This window comes from Salvelinus sp. IW2-2015, linkage group LG4q.2 (assembly GCF_002910315.2).
Source record: "Salvelinus sp. IW2-2015 linkage group LG4q.2, ASM291031v2, whole genome shotgun sequence".
In the NCBI taxonomy this organism is placed as follows: Eukaryota; Metazoa; Chordata; class Actinopteri; order Salmoniformes; family Salmonidae; genus Salvelinus; species Salvelinus sp. IW2-2015.
The window spans coordinates 18,365,531-18,386,977 of NC_036843.1; the positions used below are offsets into that span (position 1 = coordinate 18,365,531).

The window sequence follows — 21,447 nt, forward strand, 5'->3', positions numbered from 1 at the left end:
TACATGTTAAGTGTTGAGTTTGCCGACTGTCAGCCGTACGTAAACACATGGACAAATCCCTTTTCGACTCCGTGTGTTGTGGAAAGGTAAACACATTGGTTCAAGCTAACGTTAGCGAACATAAGATGAACATTCAGTGGGCTCTAAAGTGCCAGCAGTTCACTTGCATTTTCTAGTGAAAGAAATGAAATGCAAATGTCGCATTTGTGCGAGTGTGATATACATTTTATTCTGTGTCCCATTAGTTTTATTTTTCACGTAACATTACCAGGATCACGCAACCTGATAGACTGTAACTGTAATTATGATCCACGTCACAAAAAGCATGACAAAAGTATAATCAAAAATAAATATAAACATCTTAGCATTAAATGGAGTCGTGAGTTTAGAAGACTGTGTGATGGAGAATGAATGAGTGTCCGGTATTAGCTATAGAAGCAATGCTTCTAAAATGCCTTTGCACTAGATTTGAGATTTTATAKATTTRGYAAATCTGAAATMATTTATGTYCTGCAAAGATCCAATAGGCACCTCTACATAGGCTGAAACAGCGGACTCTTCTAGCAAACAGCGTTCAGATTCTCTTTGCGGTAGCCTACTTAAGCTTTGTGTAACCAGTTTGCGGTCTGTCGACGCGATCATTCCTGTTTTGTTTTTATGTTTTCAAAATGATTTTGCTTTTACTATTGCTTAGGAACCGTGTCTAAAAAGCCAATACTTGTGAGCTGGCCCTAGTGATTGAGCTGGCCCTAGTGATTGGCCCTGTTTGAGAGGTGACAAGCGTTCCTCTACTTTAGAGACTAAACTTGGGAGCATGTGCTAAGAAAAACGTTATGGATAGTTATCTCTAATTTGCCGTGCGCTTCTGGTACTCTAAAAAGTTGGACAGGGTTGGCAGGTCTGCTGTTCTGCAGCCTAAACAGATTTCAGATTCAAACTCCTATGGCCAATGTCAAACCTAATTATCAGCCAAGCCCATGGGGCTGATTCTTTTGCTATTTATCCTTTTTATCTCCTCCTTCGTTTCTTTCCCTTCTTCTTCCATTCCTTCAGCTCAAGTGACTCCAGAAGAGATCAGTCCCCTGGTCCCTCCTCAGGCAGGGGATAAAGCCCAGGAAGACCTCACAGGATACTTTCTAGAGGCTCTTCTGAAATACATGGTAAACCAGGTACTCTTCCCTTAATTACTAACACCGCTATCATGCTTGGCGTGGATGCAATATTACCTACAACCTACCAGCGAGCCTTTTGAGATGGACGTCTGTCTGTCTGCATGCTGAGAAGTGCAAATGACCGTAACCCCCTGAAAAGTTCCTTACATCATGTTAAGTCACCCACAATGAACTCAAGCAGTACTTCCGTTCAAAATGAAACGGGATCAACAACATAGCTCATATGTATAGCTCAAACACATTATTAACGCTGAGTTGCATCGGCATGCTTTTGCTGCAGTGTACTGTATGCTCACACACAAACACACTGAGTTAACCACTGCGCTGTTCTCTCTCTCCCTGCCGCAGACAGTGCCTCCTCTCACTCCCTGTCTCTGGTCCTGTTTCTGTAATGCTCTTTGTTAACAGTAGTCTCTTGTTGTCTTTCCCCCTGCAGGCCAAAAGTCTGGAGTGGAAGTGTAAAGACAACCACGAGAAGGGCTTTGCATTCCTGTTTGTAAACTTCAAGAAATATTACCTGCCGCACATATTCCCCAACTTCTCCAAGGAGACCAGTTTGTACCATCCCATACTGGGTGAGGACACTAATTTGAATTAGTATGAGCTAAAGAAYCAGATAGTTCTTTGTTTATATACATTCTAAAGCTGATTCTTAGCTTTGCATTTTACTATAGTGGTGCAGTGTGCATAGAAGTACATTGATACCCTTTTGGTACTACTGAGCCGAGCTGAGCTGGCATGGTTATTCATCAGAGCCAGCACAGTATGGGTTGGGTCAACACAATGGTGTGAAAAGGGGAWTAGTGATACATCTGAATTCTCTATTCAACCTCTCTCCGTCTGTCCCCCCTCCAGAGGTTCCTTCGATGAGACCAAAGCCTTACTACAGTGTGGTGAAGAGAGACCCAGAGACCAACGACACAGTGTACTGTACCAAGGAGAGCCTCCTCAATGCCCGGGTTATCTTCATKCGCTGGCTGGTGTCCTTCTGGTTGGAGCCACGCTCCAACACTGGAACACACATCCCCGGGGTGGACGGAGAGAGGGAGAGCATTCCAAAGAACATCCAGGTAATCACCGTATACATACCCGAGGGGAGAGTTTTCCTGGGTTAGCACAATGTATATATTATATCTGGGAATCATAGAGAGAGCGTGGCAAAAAACATCCAGGTTGGCCATGCAGGCAGCACATCTGAAGGGCAGAAGTATGCAGGGTTAGTATAACTATCTTTACATTAAACAAAGCCTCTGGGACAGCTTTTGAGTTGTGATATTTCTCTGTCTGTGCGATATACTAGTGAACCTCCAACTCATGTATTGTGTTACATACATTTCCAGTCCTTATGGAAGCATTAATGGTGGTTGTGTTTCTCTGGTTGTGTTCCAGAGGGCAGCAGCAGGGCTGGCAGCGCGGGGACATGGCCTGGGGGAGGACCTGGGCCCCAGGGCAGACAGCCTGGACAGAGCGATTGGGTGTGAGCAGGAGCAGTCCCACTCCAACACCTCCACCCTGACGGAGAGGGAGCCCAGCTCCTCCAGCCTGTGTAGTATGGACGAGGAGTGCCTCACTGACAAGGAGGTGGTGAGACGAGTCCTCTGTTCTTCCAGGACTAACGTCAACTTCATCACCGAGGTCTTCAGACAGGTACAGCACACTTACTCACATGCACAGTACATTGTGTTTTGCTGGTTCTGGTTGTGATAAATAAGTTTCCCTTCTTGGATCAATAAAGTTATATTACTACTACTACTATGTTTTGAATACCCCTGTAAAAGTCTGAATACTCCTGTAAAAGTCTGAATACTCCTGTAAAAGTCTGAATACCCCTGTAAAAGTCTGGTATTGTGTGGCTGTATGCCCCAAAGAGAGCAGAGAAGATTAACAAGTCTGCTGCATTTAAATACAGCACAGTGACATTGATGTGTTGTCCTCTTTTCTCAGGCCTTCCTGTTGCCGATGTGTGAGGCTGCAGCCATGAGGAAGGTGGTACGGGTGTACCAGGAATGGTTCGCCCAGGAGGACAAGCCTGTGTTTATGAGGGAGCCGGAGGAAGAGAGGTTCTTTACCACGGCTGGAGGGATCAACCTAGAGCCTGTACCCCAGCAGGACACTGAGAAGGAGGAGGTGAGAGCTGGGGCTTTGTGTGGGGGAGGATGGATGGAAGCACCAMGGTTCACTAAGGAAAACATTTTGCAATGGAAAATGACTCCTTGTTTCAGTCTGTTTTCTTACATTTGGTGTCTAATGAACACAACCCTCAACAAAGASAAGTAAGTACACATGATGGAGCCTGTCTTCATGGTCTCTCAGTCTAACACTTCTTGTGWATGTCTTTCTGTGTCCTCAGGGGGTGAATAAAGTGTCTGAGAAAGAGCTGCTGGAGTACAGTGTGCATGCCGGTGTTCAGCCCACTCTACAGGTATTTTCTATTGCCCAACACATACACACATTATGCTAAATCGGCAACCACATAAAGTCTTATTCTGTAATGATCACTAACTTCCATCCGATACTGTCCAGTTCCATGCCTTTCTTCACCACCATCATCTACCCCTCGCTCTCTTTCACCCCAGGTGTTTGTCACCAACTCTGCCAACGTTTTTCTGCTGGAGCCAGCCAACGAGCTCAAGGTGTTGCTGGATGAACATATTGACATGTGCAAGAGAGTCCTCAACATCTACCGCAGCCTGGTCATGCATGAAACCATGGACCAGAAGACATGGTACAGCACCACAACACTACACTCTAACACTGAGCAGCGTATTGGTTCTAATGGGGGAAGCATAGCATACATTTATGGCCAGACCCAATTTGCTACTTACCACTCCCATTAGCCCGAACCCTTCTATGTTTGCAGATCTGAAGGGTCTGGTTAGGTAATCTACATGACCAAAAGTATGTGGACACCTGCTCGMTGAACATCTCATTCCAAAATCATGGGCATTAATATGGAGTTGGTCCCCATTTGCTGCTATAAAAGCCTCCACTCTTCTGGGAAGGCTTTCCACTAGATGCTGGAGCATTGCTGTGGGGACTTGCTTCCATTCAGCCACAAGAGAATTAGTGAGGTTGGGTACTGATGATGGGCGATTAGGCCTGGCTCGCAATCGGCATTCCAATTCCTCCCGAAGGTGTTTGATGGGGTTGAGGTCAGGGCTCTGTGCAGGCCAGTCAAGTTCTTCCACACCCATCTTGACAAACCATTTCTGTATGGACTTCGCTTTGTGCACGGGGCCATTGTCATGCTCAAACAGGTGTCTCAAACTGTTGCCACAAAGTTGGAAGCACAGAATCGTCTAGAATGTCATTGTATGCTGTAGTGTTAAGATTTATCTTCACTGGAACTAAGGGGCCTAGGCCAAACGATGAAAAACATCCCCAGACCATTATTCCTCCTCCACCAAACTTTACAGTTGGCGCAATTTGGTGCAGGTAGCGTACTCCTGACATCCGCCAAACCCAGATTCGTTCGTCGGACTGCCAGAACCTGAAGCGTGATTAATTACTCCAGATAAAGRGTTTCCACTGCTACAGAGTCCAATGACGGCGAGCTTTACATCACTCCAGTCAACGCTTGGCATTGCTCATGGTGATCTTAGGCTTGTGTGCGGCTGCTCGGTCATGGAACACATTTCATAAAGCTCCCAACGAACAGTTATTTTGCTGACGTTGTTTCCAGAGGCAGTTTGGAACTCGGTAGTGAGTTTTGGAACCGAGGACAGACGATTTTTACGKGCTATGTGCTTCAGCACTCTGCGGTCCCATTCTGTGAGTTTGTGTGGCCTACCACTTCGAGGCTGAGCCATTATTGCTCCTAGACATTTCCACTTCACAATAACAGCACTTACAGTTGACAGGGGCAGCTCCTAGCAGGGCAGAATTTTGACGAACTGACTTGTTGGAAAGGTGGCATTCTATGWTAGTGCCACGTTGAAAGTCACTGAGCTCTTCAGTAAGGCCGTTCTACTGCCAATGTTTGTCTSTGGAGATTGCATGGCTGTGTGCACAATTTTATATACCTMTCAGCAACGGGTGTGACTGAAATAGCCGAATCCACTTATTTGATGGGGTGTCCACATACGATTTTCAGGGATACAGTATCTTCAACCTAGCTTCCTTTCCCCCTTAAAACTGGATGCAGAGACCCTGCTCAGGCGTTTATTTTATGCCTGGTATGTTAGGTTAGGGTCAAGGTGGAGGGGTAGGAACTTTCACTCTTTGTGTAACATGAGGGATCCTATGTGACAGCTACTCTTCTGGTGTCTGTCTGTGCGTCTGCAGGGAGCAGATCTTGCTGGTGCTGTTGAGGGTGACTGAGTGTGTGATGAGGAGACCTCCCWCCATCATGCCCCATGGCAAGAAGAACATCACACTCTCTGGGAGGCTGGCCGGGGCCATCTTTCAGGTACCCAGCGTAGTACTCACAACATACAGTTGTTYTGTCCCAAACAGCACCCTGTTCCCTATATAATGCACTGCTTTTGACCTGGGCRCATGAGTTAAAAGCMCTGTACTATATAGGGAAGAGGATGCCATTTGGGACACCTACTGTGACTAACCACAAGGGCTTTTTCTTAATAGTATTTTCATGATTCCTCATGTCCTCTCCTTGAATCCTCTCCTCGCTTCCCACTGAAATTTTTAAAATAAGTTTGGGAGAGGACACAAGGAATCGAGGCAAAGACTTTTGAGAGAGCCATGGTGCCTCCAAAACCTTCCTCTGCATGAGACCTAACTAAGGGATGTTTCTAAGGGACGTTTCTACTTGTCATGCTACTCTGTCTGTCTCTGACTCTCCTCCTCCTCTGGTAGACCTTGATAGTGGCCTGGATCAAAGGGAACCTGAACGTGTACATCTCCAGGGAGCTGTGGGACGACCTGCTGGACGTGCTGTCCTCGCTCACCTGCTGGGAGGAGTTGGTCACAGAGTGGTCCCTCACCATGGAGACGCTCACCAAAGTTCTGGCCCGCAACCTGTACAGGTAACGACAGGAGWGAACGTGCTAAACACACATACTGTAGAAGGCACAAGTCCAAGCATTTTGTTAKGACATGTAAAGAAAATACAGTAAAACTTCAATTAATAGCCCGGGCAAATATTTGATTAAATCCRTGAACACAACAGGTGCTTATTAGAGACAGGCTTCTATTCGAGCCAGGAGTCTTTTTCCTTAATGCACACAGCTTTTGTTAATTGTCATAGTTAATTGTTTAATTCCAGCATTCACTTCCAGCATTTTAATAAATGTATTATATTATMTCCTGCACTAATGTGTTATCTGTTACACACTGTCAAGTTTATTTTGTSTTAGTATGCRTCAATMATGTATTTTTTTTAAAGATCCTTGACAGAATAATGACTGTGCGTTTTCGGTAGTTCTTACATTCGCCAATAGAGGGCGATATGATGATTTCTGGGGGTCTGTACTCCCGAAGTTGTTGARTGTTTTTGTGCTTGCCAGTTAGCTAGTGGCTAGCAGTTTCTTACTGCCGATAAAAACAGATGATTGCCATTTTTTCAAGTCATTACTYAATTATTTAATGTTTATTTATTTAATGAATAAATCAAACATTAAACCTCGTAAACAATTGATGGTAATTCATGATAACCTCGTAAACAATTAATTTAGACCTGCCGTTTATTTGAGACAYGCATTTATTTGCTGAAATGTGTGCCGTTGCCTGACTATTAAAAGGGACCGGCGGCTATTTGAGACTGCGTTTTAATTGAAGTTGTACGGTAYTATTAAACAGAGGTTCAATTTGTGATGGAATCTAAGTGAGGGCTGGCCCCTTTTTAAATGTTTTATTTTGTTCCATAACCTGTACAGTCTGGACCTCAACGAGCTGCCCCTGGACAAGCTGAGCGAACAGAAACAGAAGAAACACAAGGGAAAAGGTACTCACTCTGATGGACACACACTGCTTCCTCTCTCTATCACTCTCTCAGTGGTGTACTGGAGGGTATAGGCAGGTATACGCCATATAACCACTTCTTTTTCTGTGGGCATTGCATGTACTCACTTCTTAATACCCACTGATACGTACCAAAGTAGTGTAGTGMAGGAATACGCCATTTCAATTAATAAGGCTGATGGAACAGATCAGAATGTTTAGCTTAGAATTTTGATAATTTTTTTTATTTATTTATTTGAAATTAAGGGGTGGATCAGCTTAATATTGCGGAAAGAATGTTGCTTACATCAATGTAATTGTCTGCATCATTTCCAATCCCCCATATATTTTTGGGGTAAATATATATATATCCATACACGCATGCATACATATACACATATATACATACACATACCTATATAGACATACATACTTTTTTAAAGAATATACCTTTATTATTATTCCCCGCAAACCCTACCACCGATCCCCCAATTGGAGTAAACTAATAAACACTTCGGCTTCTACCTTCAATTTATACATCAGATACACATTTTACAGTCTACTTTACAAACTTTCTCTCTTGTTTGTTCTTAGTCCTTCCTCTATTTCTGATGTCCATCCAGTTTGATTTCTATTTGTAACTGTACTATTTCACAAAAGTTCCGAACCTATATACATTTTACAGATCCCGTATGCTTCACATTGTTTATCTTGTTATTAGTCCCACCCTTCAGCTCCATTCAACCCCTCCCATCTATCTCTCAACATCATCCATTTTCGGATTTCTATTTGCCATATATTTTCAACTGTGCTGTGATGCTTCACAAAATAATTGAACCTTCCTATTCTCATAGCTTCTACAGATTGTAAATTAAAAATAWWWWWTTTTGCTAAAATAATTATTCAATTATTGATTGATTGACTATGGCTTTTCAAATCAATTTTGATAAACAATTAATTCTTCACATTTAGGCGCAGCAATGTACCGACGGTGGTAGGCCTTCGCGTGAATGTACCACATTGCAATTTGCAGGAAACCGGCATTCTAAAATGTGCACCGCAGATACGAGCGGTTTCATGGACAGAGATGGAAATATCCGTTAGAAATTTAGAAAGAGAGGGGATTTAAATATGCAACAACCATCATGGATTGCTAATTTGACGAAGATAATGCTTTTGGCTGCTTGACAATGGAAGAAAGTTGAAGGAAAGCCAATAGAACAGGAGAAAGCATATGACTAAGTCAATTTAAAAATAATTGCCTCCACGTTTCTATGGTGGGATTTTGGCTATAGGCTACTTTAAAGTAAGGTAAGACATTCCTCATAATATGAAGTAAAATGTCCAGGTTTAAAACAATTAAGAAATATAAAAAATATAGCGATGATAATGATAGGCCGAACCATCTTCTGGTAGATGGAAATGCTTTCCCAAAACCTTATTTTATTGCATCAATTCAGTAGCCATTTATTTTTCAAACTCCAATTCATGTGCTACAGAAACACTGCTAACCAAACAACAGTGCTAGGTGCCTGTGCAATTGGACCACTACACCGCTGCTCTCTCCATCACTCTCTCTCCCTCCCTCCCTCCCTCCCTCCCTCCCTCCCTCCCTCCCTCCCTTTCTATTTTTTAACACCACAGAGACGTTCCAACTTGTACCCAATCTTTCCCTCTCTGTGTTGGTCACTAGGGGCCGCTCACGAGGGCCAGAAGATGGCTGTGGACCATTCGTTCTCTAAGGGCTGGAGCAGGGACCAGCCTGGGAGCGGTCAAGCAGCAGCCATGAGGCAGCGCAGTGCCACCACCGCTGGCTCCCCGGGCATGGAGAAGGCCAGGAACATCATACGCCAGAAGACTGTGGGTTAGTGTCACAGCCGTCATATTTATCAGAGGAAACTACATGTCTACATATGGGAAGGGTYGTTGTTTGAACCTTATGGCAAGGTGTTTAAGATATATTTTCATGGATTATTTAAAATGCTTTATGTAATGGTTTCAGTAGATCTATGTACGTGGCACATTTGAGTAAGGTTTTGGGGTAATGGTCAATGCTGCTATAATGCTGCTATACTGCTGTTAACTGTCATTAAATTATTTTTGCCATTTATACATAATCAATGAAATAGGAAAACAGTACCGTGTGGAAGTCCTCCAGTGAAGAAGGTTTCAACTGAGCATAAGGGTTGTGTGGGTTTTCTATCAAGTATTCGTTTRGGTATTTCACTATGGGATACGCCTCCAGCATATACATCAGAAGCCTTATTACACTACACCAGCCATAATTGGCTGGACATCGAGACATGTGCGTCGGGGAAGGGTGTCCTTCCTACCCTATAAAGGACCCTGACGCAGCGTTTCTGAGTCATTGTAACACTTCTTCTCGCTTTTCATCAGAACGCTTACCTCGACACGACTGCATTTTCCTGAAATAGCTAAACTGTCCACAGACGTGAGCTTACAACTCGCTCGCCGGGTGCTTTTCTTGGGATTCCCTTCACCATAGCTAGAGGAAAATTATTTGAGGGAGTAACGGGTACAGCTGTAACACGGCTAACTCGTTCACAACCAAGTTAGCTGTATCCGAACAGTGATTAGTTGTCGGTAAACTAGCCACCACGCTAGCTAGCTTTTCTTTTCTTTTTTTACTTTGGCAAGAAAAGTTTACTAGCTACATCAAGCTATCTTTTCTAACCTGTCCTTTCGGAAACGGTACCTGGCCTTCACACCGAGTGCCACCGTCGGAGATAACCCACTCTAATCGCTAGCTATCGGACTAGCCTACCATGCTATTTTTTTCTGGCAGCTAAAAACATAGCATCCAAGCTATGCGACAAAGGCATCTCCCACCTCAAACGAGGAGAAGCTCCCACTACGAATCTGCTCCTGTGGAAATAAGATATCGGCCAAGGACACCCACTCGGTGTGCTCCGCTTGCCTTGGGCTGCAACATGCACAGGACGCATTAGCCTCCCTTGGCTCCTGTCCACACTGTGCCTTCTTCACCATGAAGAGCCTCCATCGCAGGCTAGCACGCCAAGCTAGCCTGAGTCAACAGGATCCTAACATGGGGACCGGCGCACCGGAGGTGATGGATATCCCCACGGGAGATTGTGGAGCAACYGCTAGCGCTAGCTGGGGCAACCAGCTCGACGCCATGGCACTGTTGCTGGAGGACACCAGCAAGCTCGCGCCCCCCCCCCCCCCCTGCCCGGGCTTCCTGATCCGAGACGACACCGACTCCACAGGATTTTCCGACAGTCTCCTTTCAGAATCATCTGTTGGAGACAAAGYTTCCTTCATCCCCTCATGCCAGCCCACCAAGCTTCCTGCCGGGGAATCAGAAACCAAACACGCAGGCGGGGCATAATCCACACCAGCTCTCGGTGTGGCCCTGCAGGATTGTGCAAATGCGTGGCTAAGAAACTGATGATTCCCTGGCCCAACACAGTAGCAGAGACCACCACATCCCGCTATGAGGGTAAGAGGCTACCCAAAGCTAAARGGGCAGCCAGGCAATTACTACCAGTCTTCCCAGAATGTCTGGAGGAGGTTACCCATACCTGGAGTACACCTTTCTCCTCCAAGAACCCTGTCCAGGGTGGGTCAATGTTAGACTGTGTTGACATGACAGGGATTGGGCTGGCCCACATGCCCCRCATTGAACCCCTGGTGGCTTCCCATCTACATCCCAGCCAGAAGTCTTCCATGACTTCGGCTMGCCCCACCTTACCAACTAAGTATGAACGCTTCTAGTTCTCTGTGACAGAGAAGGTCTACAGGTCGGTTGCCACAGCGGTGAGGGCTCTCAGCACCACCTCCGTGCTCTRGGCATACCAGGCAGAGCTACAGGAGGAGCTAGCGGTCAAACCAGAGCCGGGTCTATGGGATGAGATCTGTATTACCACAGACCTCAACCTGCGTCTGCTCAAAGCCGCTGTCCGGGTGTCAGGGAGAGCCATGGGACTCATGATATCCCAGGAGAGATCTGGATGGCTCAACCTATCCACGGGGTCTGACAGTGTGAAGCTGAAGATCCTAGATGCTCCAGTAGACCCTAAAAGCCTTTTCGGTCCCACTGTTGAGATGATGCAGAAACGGTGTGATGAGAAAAAGAGGGAGGGTGAAGCTCTGTCTGCCCAGGAATACACAGCCCAGTGCCTCCCCTGTGCCTCGCCGCACCTTCGCCCAGGCTGCAGCAGGTCGACCACCCTGAACCTTTAAGATCCCCAGACGCCCAGCCACCTAGGCTGCGAACCCAGGGCAGCAGGGAACCTTGGATCCTAAGGGCCCCTGGTCTAAGAAGCCCTCCTTCCCGCCCATGGCACCAAGGGGCCAGCATGTTCKTATCCCCACCCAGGGGGTAAGGGGAAAGAAGTGCATGGCCTAGCGATGTCCCCATCGCCAGAGAGGCAAGAACAGTCTCCCCCATGCACTGTTCTATCCCCTCCTCCAATCCTGAGCCTGTTCCAGGGTGCAAGTTCCCAGGCACCTCAGTGTTCTGTCCAGCGTACTGGGCCCAAGTTGGTGGTCACAGAGTACAGCCTAAAGAGAAGAGACAATGTTCAGATGGGTGCTTCCACAAAGCCCCCCTCTTGTCTCAAACACTCCCATTTGTCAGTTCACATAAAAAATGTTAYCACTAGCGCAACCAGGCTACAGGCTAAGGGAGCAGTCAGACATGTTTCTCATGAYCGCGCTCCCGCTACGAGCCAGCCGGACGCGRGTAGTGCGTCACGGCCTGTCGTACACCCTCCCCCCGACAGAGGGTGCTGCGGCACCATCGATGGGGGAAAGCGCGGGTCAGCCCTCTCTCGGAGCAGAGAGAGAATTGGTGGGCATGCGCAGTGTCAAACTGGGTACAGGGCACGATAGACAGGGGATACAGACTGCAATTCACTGTCACCCTGCCCAGATTCAAGGGAATCATATGCACTCAGGTTCAGGTGGAATCAGCGCATGTACTCCCGAGAGGAAATCACATTGCTAATAGGAAAAAGGCCAATAAGAATTGTTCTTCCCGAGCAAAGCCACTGCGGTTTTTACTTGATATTTCCTGGTTCCAAAAAAGGGGGGCAGCCTACGCCCGATCTTAGATCTTTGTGCACTGAACAGACACATGAGAAAGTACACTTTCAGAATGTTGACACACACTGCTCTGCTACGTTCTGTGCGCCCAGGCAATTGGTTCATATCCGTCGACCTGAAGGACGCTTACTTTCACATCTCAATATACTCCCCTCACAGGACATTTCTCAGATTTGCTTTTCAGTACGTGATCTACAAATTTCTGGTGCTCCCTTTCGGCCTCTCTTGTGTTACCTCGTGTCTTTACGAAGTGTACCGAGGCAGCTATAGCACCACTCAGAGAGAAGTGCATTCGGCTGATGACGTACATAGACGATTGTCTGCTGTGTGCGCAATCGAAGATGATGTCTTAGAACACAGTCAGCTATTATAGGAACACCTTACACTTCTAGGTATCAGAATAAACACAGTAAAGTGTGTTCTGATTCCCACGCAGACAATCTCTTTCCTAGGTTTAATCCTGGATTCGGTATTGTTCAAAGCTCGCATTTTGATGGAACGTATAAGAACATWCCAAGATTGCCTAGCACTGTTTCGCAGAGGGAACCTGGTCTCTTTCAAAACATGCCTGAGGCTACTAGGCTTGATGGCATCGGCTTTAGCAGTCATTCCATTTGGACGTTTGAGTATGAGAGGGTTTCAACGCTAGGTCTCTTCTCTGGGTCTGAGCCCAATACGTCACAAACATCACCATGTACAGATCTCAATAGACTGCATGGTAGCACTGCACTCCTAGGGACACAGGATGTGTCTGTCACAGGGTGCTCAGATGTGCACTGTTTTATCCAGAAAAGTAGTCACGACGTACTCATCTCTCTCGGGTTGGGTTGCGACTCATGAGGGCAGAACAGTCAACGGGGTGTGGGGTACCCATCTCCGTTCTACTCACATAAACTGCCTGGAGCTCCTTAGTGTCCTTAGCATTAAAGTTGTTCCTCCCATTTCTGGAGGGTCGTCGTGTTCTAGTCAGAACAGACAATACCACTGTTGTGGCTTACATAAACGGACTGCGATCCCCTCACTTACACACACTGGCACACATACTGATTATGTGGAGCAGTGTGTATCTCCAGTTACTGAGAGCTGCTCATGTACCAGGAGTACTGAATCTGGGGGCAGATTTACTTTCCAGGGGGAACTCTCTATACGGAGAGGGGAAGCTCCACCCAGAGGTAGCCAATCAGGTTTGGATGCACTTCGGCATGCCAGCAGTGGATCTTTATGCATCAATGGAGGATACTCAGTGTCCACTGTTATGGGATCGGGATGCACCYATGGGAGTTGGCGCACGAGTGGCCACGCGTCCTCCTGTATGCCTTCCCCCCACTGATCCTGATTTCCCCCACCCTAGCCAGYGTGCGGGAGATGGGGCTATCGCTCATACTAATAGCGCCACATTGTAATTTCCACTATGAGTGCTACAGCCGCATCCATCAGGTCCCTTTATAATTATAAATGGCAGGTGTTTGAYGAATGGTGCGCTAAAATACWGACAGTGTCATTCCAGTGCTCTGTCCCGGTAATCCTGTCGTTTCTACAGGAATTTGTAGAAAAYGGAAAGGCTTTTTCTACTATTAAAGTATATCTGGCAGCTATTTTGGCTTGTCATGTGGGTTTTGGGAGCACGACAGTGGGGCAACACCCCCTTGTCGCCCGTTTTATAAAGGGTGCACGTCGCTTGTGTCCYGTGTCCAAACAGCTGGCCCCGTCATGGGATTTATCAATTGTTTTGGATGCTCTATGCCAACAGCCTTTTGAGCCGCTGGATCAGGTGGAACTGAAMATTCTTTCATTTAAGACTGCGCTATTACGACCACTGGCTTCTGCAATGCGTGTAAGTGACATTTGCGCATTCTCGGTGCACTCGTCATGTGTGCAATTTGCACCTAGTAGCAATAGGGTATCATTGTGGCATCAACGATTGCATATGTTGTGTCCAGTACGTGCTCTGCGCATTTACATGGACAGGACTAAGMGATTTAGGAAATGTGATCATTTGTTTGTTTCCTGGGTGAAACCTCACAGGTAAAGCGCTCACTAAACAATGCCTCTCCCACTGGATAGTGGGGGCTATTGCTTTGGCCTGCACAAGTAAGGSTCTTCAGTCTCCTGCTGGTCTACGGGCTCATTCCACTAGAGGAATGGCTACGTACTGGGCTTTATTTAGGGGCATATCTGTCCAAGATATTTGCTCAGCAGCGAGTTGGGCTTTGCCTTTGCAATGTTTTATGGGCTCGATGTCACTGCACCAACCCTGGCGCATAATGTTTTACGTGTAGGATCTTCTGAGGGTAAGGCCCATTTGTGTGATATATAGCACAGGGCAGTCGGTCGTCAGGATAAGCTTGTCTAGCAATACGGGACTCAGTATATCCCATAGTGAAATACCGAAACGAACACTTGAAAGAGAACTATAGGTTACGACTGTAACCCKGGTTCTCTGATAGTATGAGTGAGGTATTTCACCAGACCACCCTCCTTGCATGAGCGAGGAAGAGGTGTGGCTTATTCTTGAATGACTCAGAGARGCTGCGTCGGGTCCTTTATAMGGTAGGAGGGACACCCTTCCCCGACGCACACGTCTCGACGTCCAGCCAATCATGGCTGGCGTACTGTAATAAGGCTTCTGACGAATACGCTGGGTGCGTATCCCGTAGTGAAATACTTCACTCATACTATCAGAGAACCGGGGTTACAGTCGTAACCTACAGTCGTAWTCACGGAGGGCTCTGTGACCTGGCTCCTGAGGTACAGACAGCAGCTTTGCCTTTTCCTAGTCCTCCTCTCTGAAGGTCACTGCTCTCTGCCTTACGCTCACAGTCCTCACTTTCTCCTTTCACTTTCTCACCTTCCTCCTCTCCCGTTTTTACCTTCCTCTTCTTTCTAAACTCCTTTTCTATCCATTTCCTCTCTGTCCCTCTATTCCATGACCCCTACACTTCTCTATTTTCTCTTCCCTCTCCCCTTTCCTTCTTTCACCTCCCCTCCTCCTTTCTCTCCTTCTACTCCCTTCTCTCTCCTCTCTGTGTGGCGTCCGTCCGTCCCTCAGCCCTGCGTAGCTGCTCTACGGGCGACAGCTTCCTGTCCCAAGCCTTTATCCGCAGCGCTAAAAGTGCCCCTGTCCTGATCCATCCTCTCAACCCTCTCCTGTCTGACTCTGTCCTCACCTCCCTAGCTGACGAGCTGGCAGGTAGAGACCACTACTCTACGCCTGTACCTGTACCTCTATCTGTACCTGTGTGTCTATCTGTACCCCCCTCCACCCACTTCACTTCTTCACTCACTATCTGTATATTCTTGTCTGTCTCTGCATATTGTTTCTATGCTTGCCTTTGCTTGTGATTCCACACAGCCTGCTTGTCTTGGTGTGTTTGTGAGCTCTTGTTTGAGGATATTTCTCTCAGGCCTAGACTCTTGGGGTGTGTTGTGTTTTTAGGCTGTTGTTGTTTCTGAATCACTATTTAATATCCTTCTCAGATACAAACAGTTTTCCCTGCATGTGGTTTGGTGTGCACCCCTAGTCCCTATCAATTTATGATTTGATGGCTTCTGCTGATTTGATGGCTTCTGCTAAAATATGACATGTTGTCAACCCATTTTTTAAAAGATTTTTTTGGGATGAATTCTCATTTGTTCTTATTGATGTATTGTAATTTGTCTGTTTCCTCTACTGCAGCTGTTTTGGCTTTAATGATATGGATATGATTGGATGCAGCTTAAATTTCTATTAACCATGAAGGAATGCAGTTTTTGCCATGTTTTGTCTGCCATTGTTTTTGTATATGAGAACATGCATACATAAGAAAACAACATGTTATTGCATGGACTTGGTTGGTGCTCTTGGGTGAAGTGATATTGGGTTAGAGTAAACCATTAATACAAACTTGCCTATTGGGCTGACTAAATTCAACCACCTGATCATTTCATCCTTTACACAGATGTACAATGCATTCAGAAAGTATTCAGACTCCTTCCCCTTTTTCATTTTTGTTTTACGTTACACAGCCTTATTCTGAAATTGATTAAATAGATTTTTTTCCCTCATCAATCTACACACAATACCCCATAGTGACGAAGCGAAAGCAAGTTTTTAGGGYTTTTTGCAAATGTATTAAACATGTTAAACAGATACCTTATTTGGATAAGTATTCAGACCCTTTGCTATGAGACTCGAAATTGATCCTCTCAAGCTCTGTCAGGTTGGATGGGGAGCGTCGCTGCACAGGTATTTTCAGGTCTCTCCAGAGATGTTTGATRGGGTTCAAGTCRYGGRTCTGGCWGGGCCACTCAAGAACATTSAGAGACTTGCCCCGAAGCCACTCCTGTGTTGTCTTCGCTGTATGCTTAGGGTCATTGTCCTGTTGGAAGGTGAACCTTTCAAATCAAATCAAATTGTATTGGTCACATACACATGGTTAGCAGATGTTAATGTGAGTGTAGCGAACTGCTTGTGCTTTGCTAATTCCGACAGTGCAGTAATATCTATCAAGTAATCTAACAATTCCCCAACAACTACCTAATACACACAAATCTAGTGAGTGAGAATATGTACAGTTTAAGTCGGAAGTTTACATGCACGTTAGCCAAATAGATTTAAACTCAGTTTTTCACAATTCCTGACATTTAATCCTAGTAAAAATGCCCTGTCTTAGGTCAGTTAGGATCACCACTTTATTTTAAGAATGTGAAATGTCAGAATAATAGTAGAGCGAATGATTTATTTCAGCTTTTATTTCTTTCATCACATTCCCAGTGGGTCAGAAGTTTACATACACTCAATTAGTATTTGGTAGCATTGCCTTTAAATTGTTTAACTTGGGTCAAACATTTTGGGTAGCCTTCCACAAGCTTCCCACAATAAGTGGTGAATTTTGGCCCATTCCCCTGACAGAGCTGGTGTAACTGAGTCAGGTTTGTAGGCCACCTTGCTCCACACTTTTTCAGTTCTACCCACAGATTTGCTGTAGGATTGAGCTCAGGGCTTTGTGATGGCCACTCCAATACCTTGACTTTGTTGTCCTTAGCCATTTTGCCACAACTTTGGAAGTATGCTTGGGGTCATTGTCCATTTGGAAGACCCATTTGCGACCAAGCTTTAACTTAAACTAACCTGCCTGATGTCTTGAGATGTTGCTTCAATATATCCACATAATTTTTCTGCCTCATGATGCCATCTACTTTGTTGAAGTGCACCAGTCCCTCCTGCAGCAAAGCACCCCCACAACATGATGCTGCATCCCCGTGCTTCACGTTTGGGATGGTGTTTTTTCGGCTTGCAAGCCTCCCCTTTTTCCTCCTAACATAACGATGGTCATAATGGTCAAACAGTTCTATTTTTGTTTCATCAGCCCAGAGGACATTTCTCCAAAACGTACGATATTTGTCCCCATGTGCAGTTGCAAACCGTAGTCTGGCTTTTTTTATGGCGGTTTTGGGAGTGTGGGCTTTCTTCTTGCTGAGCGGCCTTTCAGGTTATGCCAATTATAGGACTCGTTTTACTGTGGTATAGATACTTTTGTACCTGTTTCCTCCAGCATCTTCACAAGGTCCTTTGCTGTTGTTCTGGGATTGATTTGCACTTCTCACACCAAAGTACGTTCATCTCTGGAGACAGAAGTGTCTCCTTCCTGAGCGGTATGTCGGCTGCGTGGTCCCGGTGTTTATACTTGCGTACTATTGTTTTGTATTTGAAATTGTTCCCAAGGATGAACCAACTTGTGGAGGTCTCAATTGTTTTTCTGAGGTCTTGACTGATTTTTTTGATTTTCCCATGATGTCAAGCAAAGAGGCACTGAGTTTGAAGGTAGGCCTTGAAATACATCCACGGTACACCTCAAATTGACTCAAAGTGTGTCAATTAGCCCTGTCAGAAGCTTCTAAAGCCATGACATCATTTTCTGGAATTTTCCAAGCTGTTTGAAGGCACAGTCAACTTAGTGTATGTAAACTTCTGACCCACTGGAATTGTGATACAGTGAATTTATAAGTGAAATAATCTGTCTGTAAACATTGTTGGAAAAATAACTTGTGTCATGCACAACAGTAGATGTCCTAACCGACTTTCCAAAACTATAGTTTGTTAAAAGGATTTGTGGAGTGGTTGAAAACGAGTTTTAATGACTCAACTAAGTGTATGTAAACTTCTGACTTCAACTGTACATATAAATATATGGATGAGCGATGGCCGAGCGGCATAGGCAAGGTGCATAGATGGTATAAAATCAGTATATTACATATGATATGAGTAATGTAAGATATATAAAGATTGTTAAAGTGGCATTGTCTTAAAGTGACTGTGATCCATTTGTTAAAGTGGCAGTGATTGGGTCTCAATGTTAGGCAGCACCTCTCTGTGTTAGTGATTGGGTCTCCTGATAGGCAGCAGCCTCTCTGTGTTAGTGATTTTTGCTGTTTAGCAGTTTGATGTGCCTTCAGATAGAAGCTGTTTCAGTCTCTTGGTCGCAGCTTTGATGGCACCTGTACATCCCTCGCCTTCTGGATGGTAGCGGTGTGAACAGGGAGTGGCTCAAGTGGTTATTTTCCTAGATTGGCTTTTTTGCCTTCCTGTGACATCGGGTGTTGTAGCTGTCATGGAGGGCAGGTAGTTTGCCCCCGGTGATGCGTTGTGCAGACCTCACTACCCTCTAGAGAGCCTTGTGGTTGTGGGCGGTGCAGTTGCCGTACCAGGCTGTGATACAGCCCGACAGGATGCTCTCGTTTGTGCTTCTGTAAAAGTTTGTCAGGGTTTTGGGTGACAAGCCAAAGGCGCCGTTGCGCCTTCTTACCACTGTCTGTGTMGGTGGACCATTTCAGTTTGTCTGTGATGTGTACGCCGAGGAACTTAAAACAAAATTGATCCCTCCTTTGTCCCCAGTTTGWGGTCCTGAGCTCTCTGGAGTAGGTTTTCATCAAGGATCTCTCTGTACTTTGCTTCGTTCATCTTTCCCTAAATCCTGACTAGRCTCCCAGTCCCTGACGCTGATAAACATCCCCACAGCATGATCCTGCCACAACCATGTTTCACCTTAGGGATAGTGCCAGGTTTCCTCCAGATGTGACGCTTGGCATTCAGGCCAAAMAGTTCAATCTTGGTTTCATCAGACCAGAGAACCTTGTTTCTCATGGTCAGAGTCCTTTAGGTGCCTTTTGGCAAACTCCAAGCGGGCTGTCATGTGCCTTTTACTGAGGAGTGGCTTCCTTCAGCCACTTACATAAGCCTGATCTATGGGGCTCAAGATGGTTTTACTACCTCTCTGGCAAGCTTCTCCCATCGTCACAGAGGAATTCTGGAGCCTCTGTCAGAGTGCCATTGGGTTCTTGGTCACCTCCCTGAACCAAGGCCCTTCTCCCTCAGATTGCTCAGTATTGGCTGGCGGCCAGCTCTAGGAAGAGTCTTGGTGGTTCCAACTTTCTATTTAAGAGGCTACTGTATTCTTGGGGACCTTAAAACACTGCAGAATTTTTTTGGTACCCTTCCCAGATCTGTGCACTCGACACAATCCGTCTAGGAGCTCTACGGACAATTCCTTCGACCTCATGGCTTCGTCTTTACTCTGACATGCACTGTCGACTGTGGGACCTTTATATAGACAGGTTGTGCCTTTCCAATCGTTGTCCCATCAATTGAATTTACCACAGGTGGACTCCAAACAAGTTGTAGAAATATCTCAAGGATGTTCAATGGCTAACCAGATGGCACGCTTGAAACCCTTTCTCAATTTCGGAAGGGTTTTTTCCCAACAAGGAAAAGGTCTGAATACTTTACCAGTAGCCATTCAAAGTTGGATACACCTACTATTCAAGCAGGTTCTTATTTCTATTTTTACTATTTTTCTACATTGTAGAATAATTAGTGAAGACATCAAAACTGATGAATAATAGATGGATCATGTAGTAACGTAAAGGTGTTAAGAAAATCAAAATATTATTTTGTAGTTATTTGAGATTTCCCAAGAGCCACCCTTTGCCTTGATGACAGCCCTTTGCACCACTCGTTTGGATTTCTTCATCCAGCTTCATGAGGTAGTTCACTGGAATGGCAATTTAAATTAGCAGTGTGCCTTGTTAAAGTTTAATTGTTGGAATTTCTTTCCTTCTTAATCGGTTTGAGCCAATCAGTGTGTGATGACATGGTTAGGGTGGGTTACGAAGATCGCCCTATTTGTAAAAGACCAATCCCATATTATGGGCAGAACAGCCTTTCAAAATAAGCCAAGAGAAAATGACAGTCCATCATTCTCTTTACAACGATGAACGGTCAATTCAAAGCAACATTTTAAGACTTTCTTCAAGTGCATCGCGAAAACCATGAAGCCTCTATGATGAACTGGCTCTCATGAGGACCGCCACGGAAAGGAAGCACCAGAGTTACCTCTACTGCAGAGGTTTAAGTTAGTAGAGTTACCGCCTCAGAAAATGCAGCCTAAATACATGCTTCTCAGAGTTCAAGTAACAGACACATTCTCAACATCAACTGTTCATGGAAATGCGTTAATCAGGCCTTCATGGTCAAATTGCTGCAAAGAAACCACTACTAAAGGACACCAATAATAAGAAGAGACTTGCTTGGGCCAAGAAACACGAGCAGTGGACATTAGACCGGTGGAAATCTGTTCTTTGGTCTGATGAGTCCAAATTTGAGATTTGTGAGACYCAGAGTAGGTGAACAGATGATCTCATTCTCCGCATGTGTGGTTCCCACCGTGAAGCATGGAGGAGGAGGTGTAATGGTTTGGGGGTGCTTTGCTGGTGACACTGTCAGTGATTTATTTATAATTCAAGGCACACTTAACCAGCATGGCTACCACAGCATTCTGCAGCAATACGCCATCCCATCTGGTTGGCGCTTAGTGGGACTATCATTTGTTTTTCAACAGGACAATAACCCAACACACCTCCAYACTGTGTAAGGGCTGTTTGACCAAGAAGGAGAGCAATGGAGTGCTACATCAGATGACCTGGCCGCCACAATCACCCGACCTCTACCCTATTGTGATGGTTTGGGATGAGTTYAACTCCGGAGTGAAGGAAAAGCAGCCAACAAGTGCTCAGCATATGTGGGAACTCCTTCAAGACTGTTGTAAAATAATTCCAGGTGAAGCTGGTTGAGAGAATGCCAAGAGTGTGCAAGTCTATCATCAAGGCAAAGGGTGGCTACTTTGAAGAATCAAATGACTCCATATGTGTTATTTCATAGMTTTGATSCCTTCGCTAATATTCTACAATGTAGAAAATAMTCAAAATAAAGAAAACCCCTTGAATAAGTAGGTGTGTCCAAAATTTTACCTGG

General features: G+C 45.5%; 1 protein-coding gene across 1 annotated transcript in view; it reads left to right on the plus strand.

Annotated features, from left to right (window-relative positions):
• The window catches only part of ralgapa1 (Ral GTPase activating protein catalytic subunit alpha 1), a 145,974-nt gene that overhangs the window by 36,474 nt on the left and 88,053 nt on the right, over positions 1-21,447 (plus strand). The window contains exons 7-18 of the mRNA XM_070443288.1: positions 1,054-1,169; positions 1,609-1,747; positions 2,028-2,242; positions 2,562-2,819; positions 3,117-3,299; positions 3,523-3,594; positions 3,749-3,897; positions 5,457-5,580; positions 5,988-6,157; positions 7,007-7,074; positions 8,764-8,934; positions 15,208-15,348. Of these exons, the coding sequence (XP_070299389.1) occupies positions 1,054-1,169; positions 1,609-1,747; positions 2,028-2,242; positions 2,562-2,819; positions 3,117-3,299; positions 3,523-3,594; positions 3,749-3,897; positions 5,457-5,580; positions 5,988-6,157; positions 7,007-7,074; positions 8,764-8,934; positions 15,208-15,348 (1,806 nt within the window). The remainder of the gene's footprint in view (positions 1-1,053; positions 1,170-1,608; positions 1,748-2,027; positions 2,243-2,561; positions 2,820-3,116; positions 3,300-3,522; positions 3,595-3,748; positions 3,898-5,456; positions 5,581-5,987; positions 6,158-7,006; positions 7,075-8,763; positions 8,935-15,207; positions 15,349-21,447) is intronic.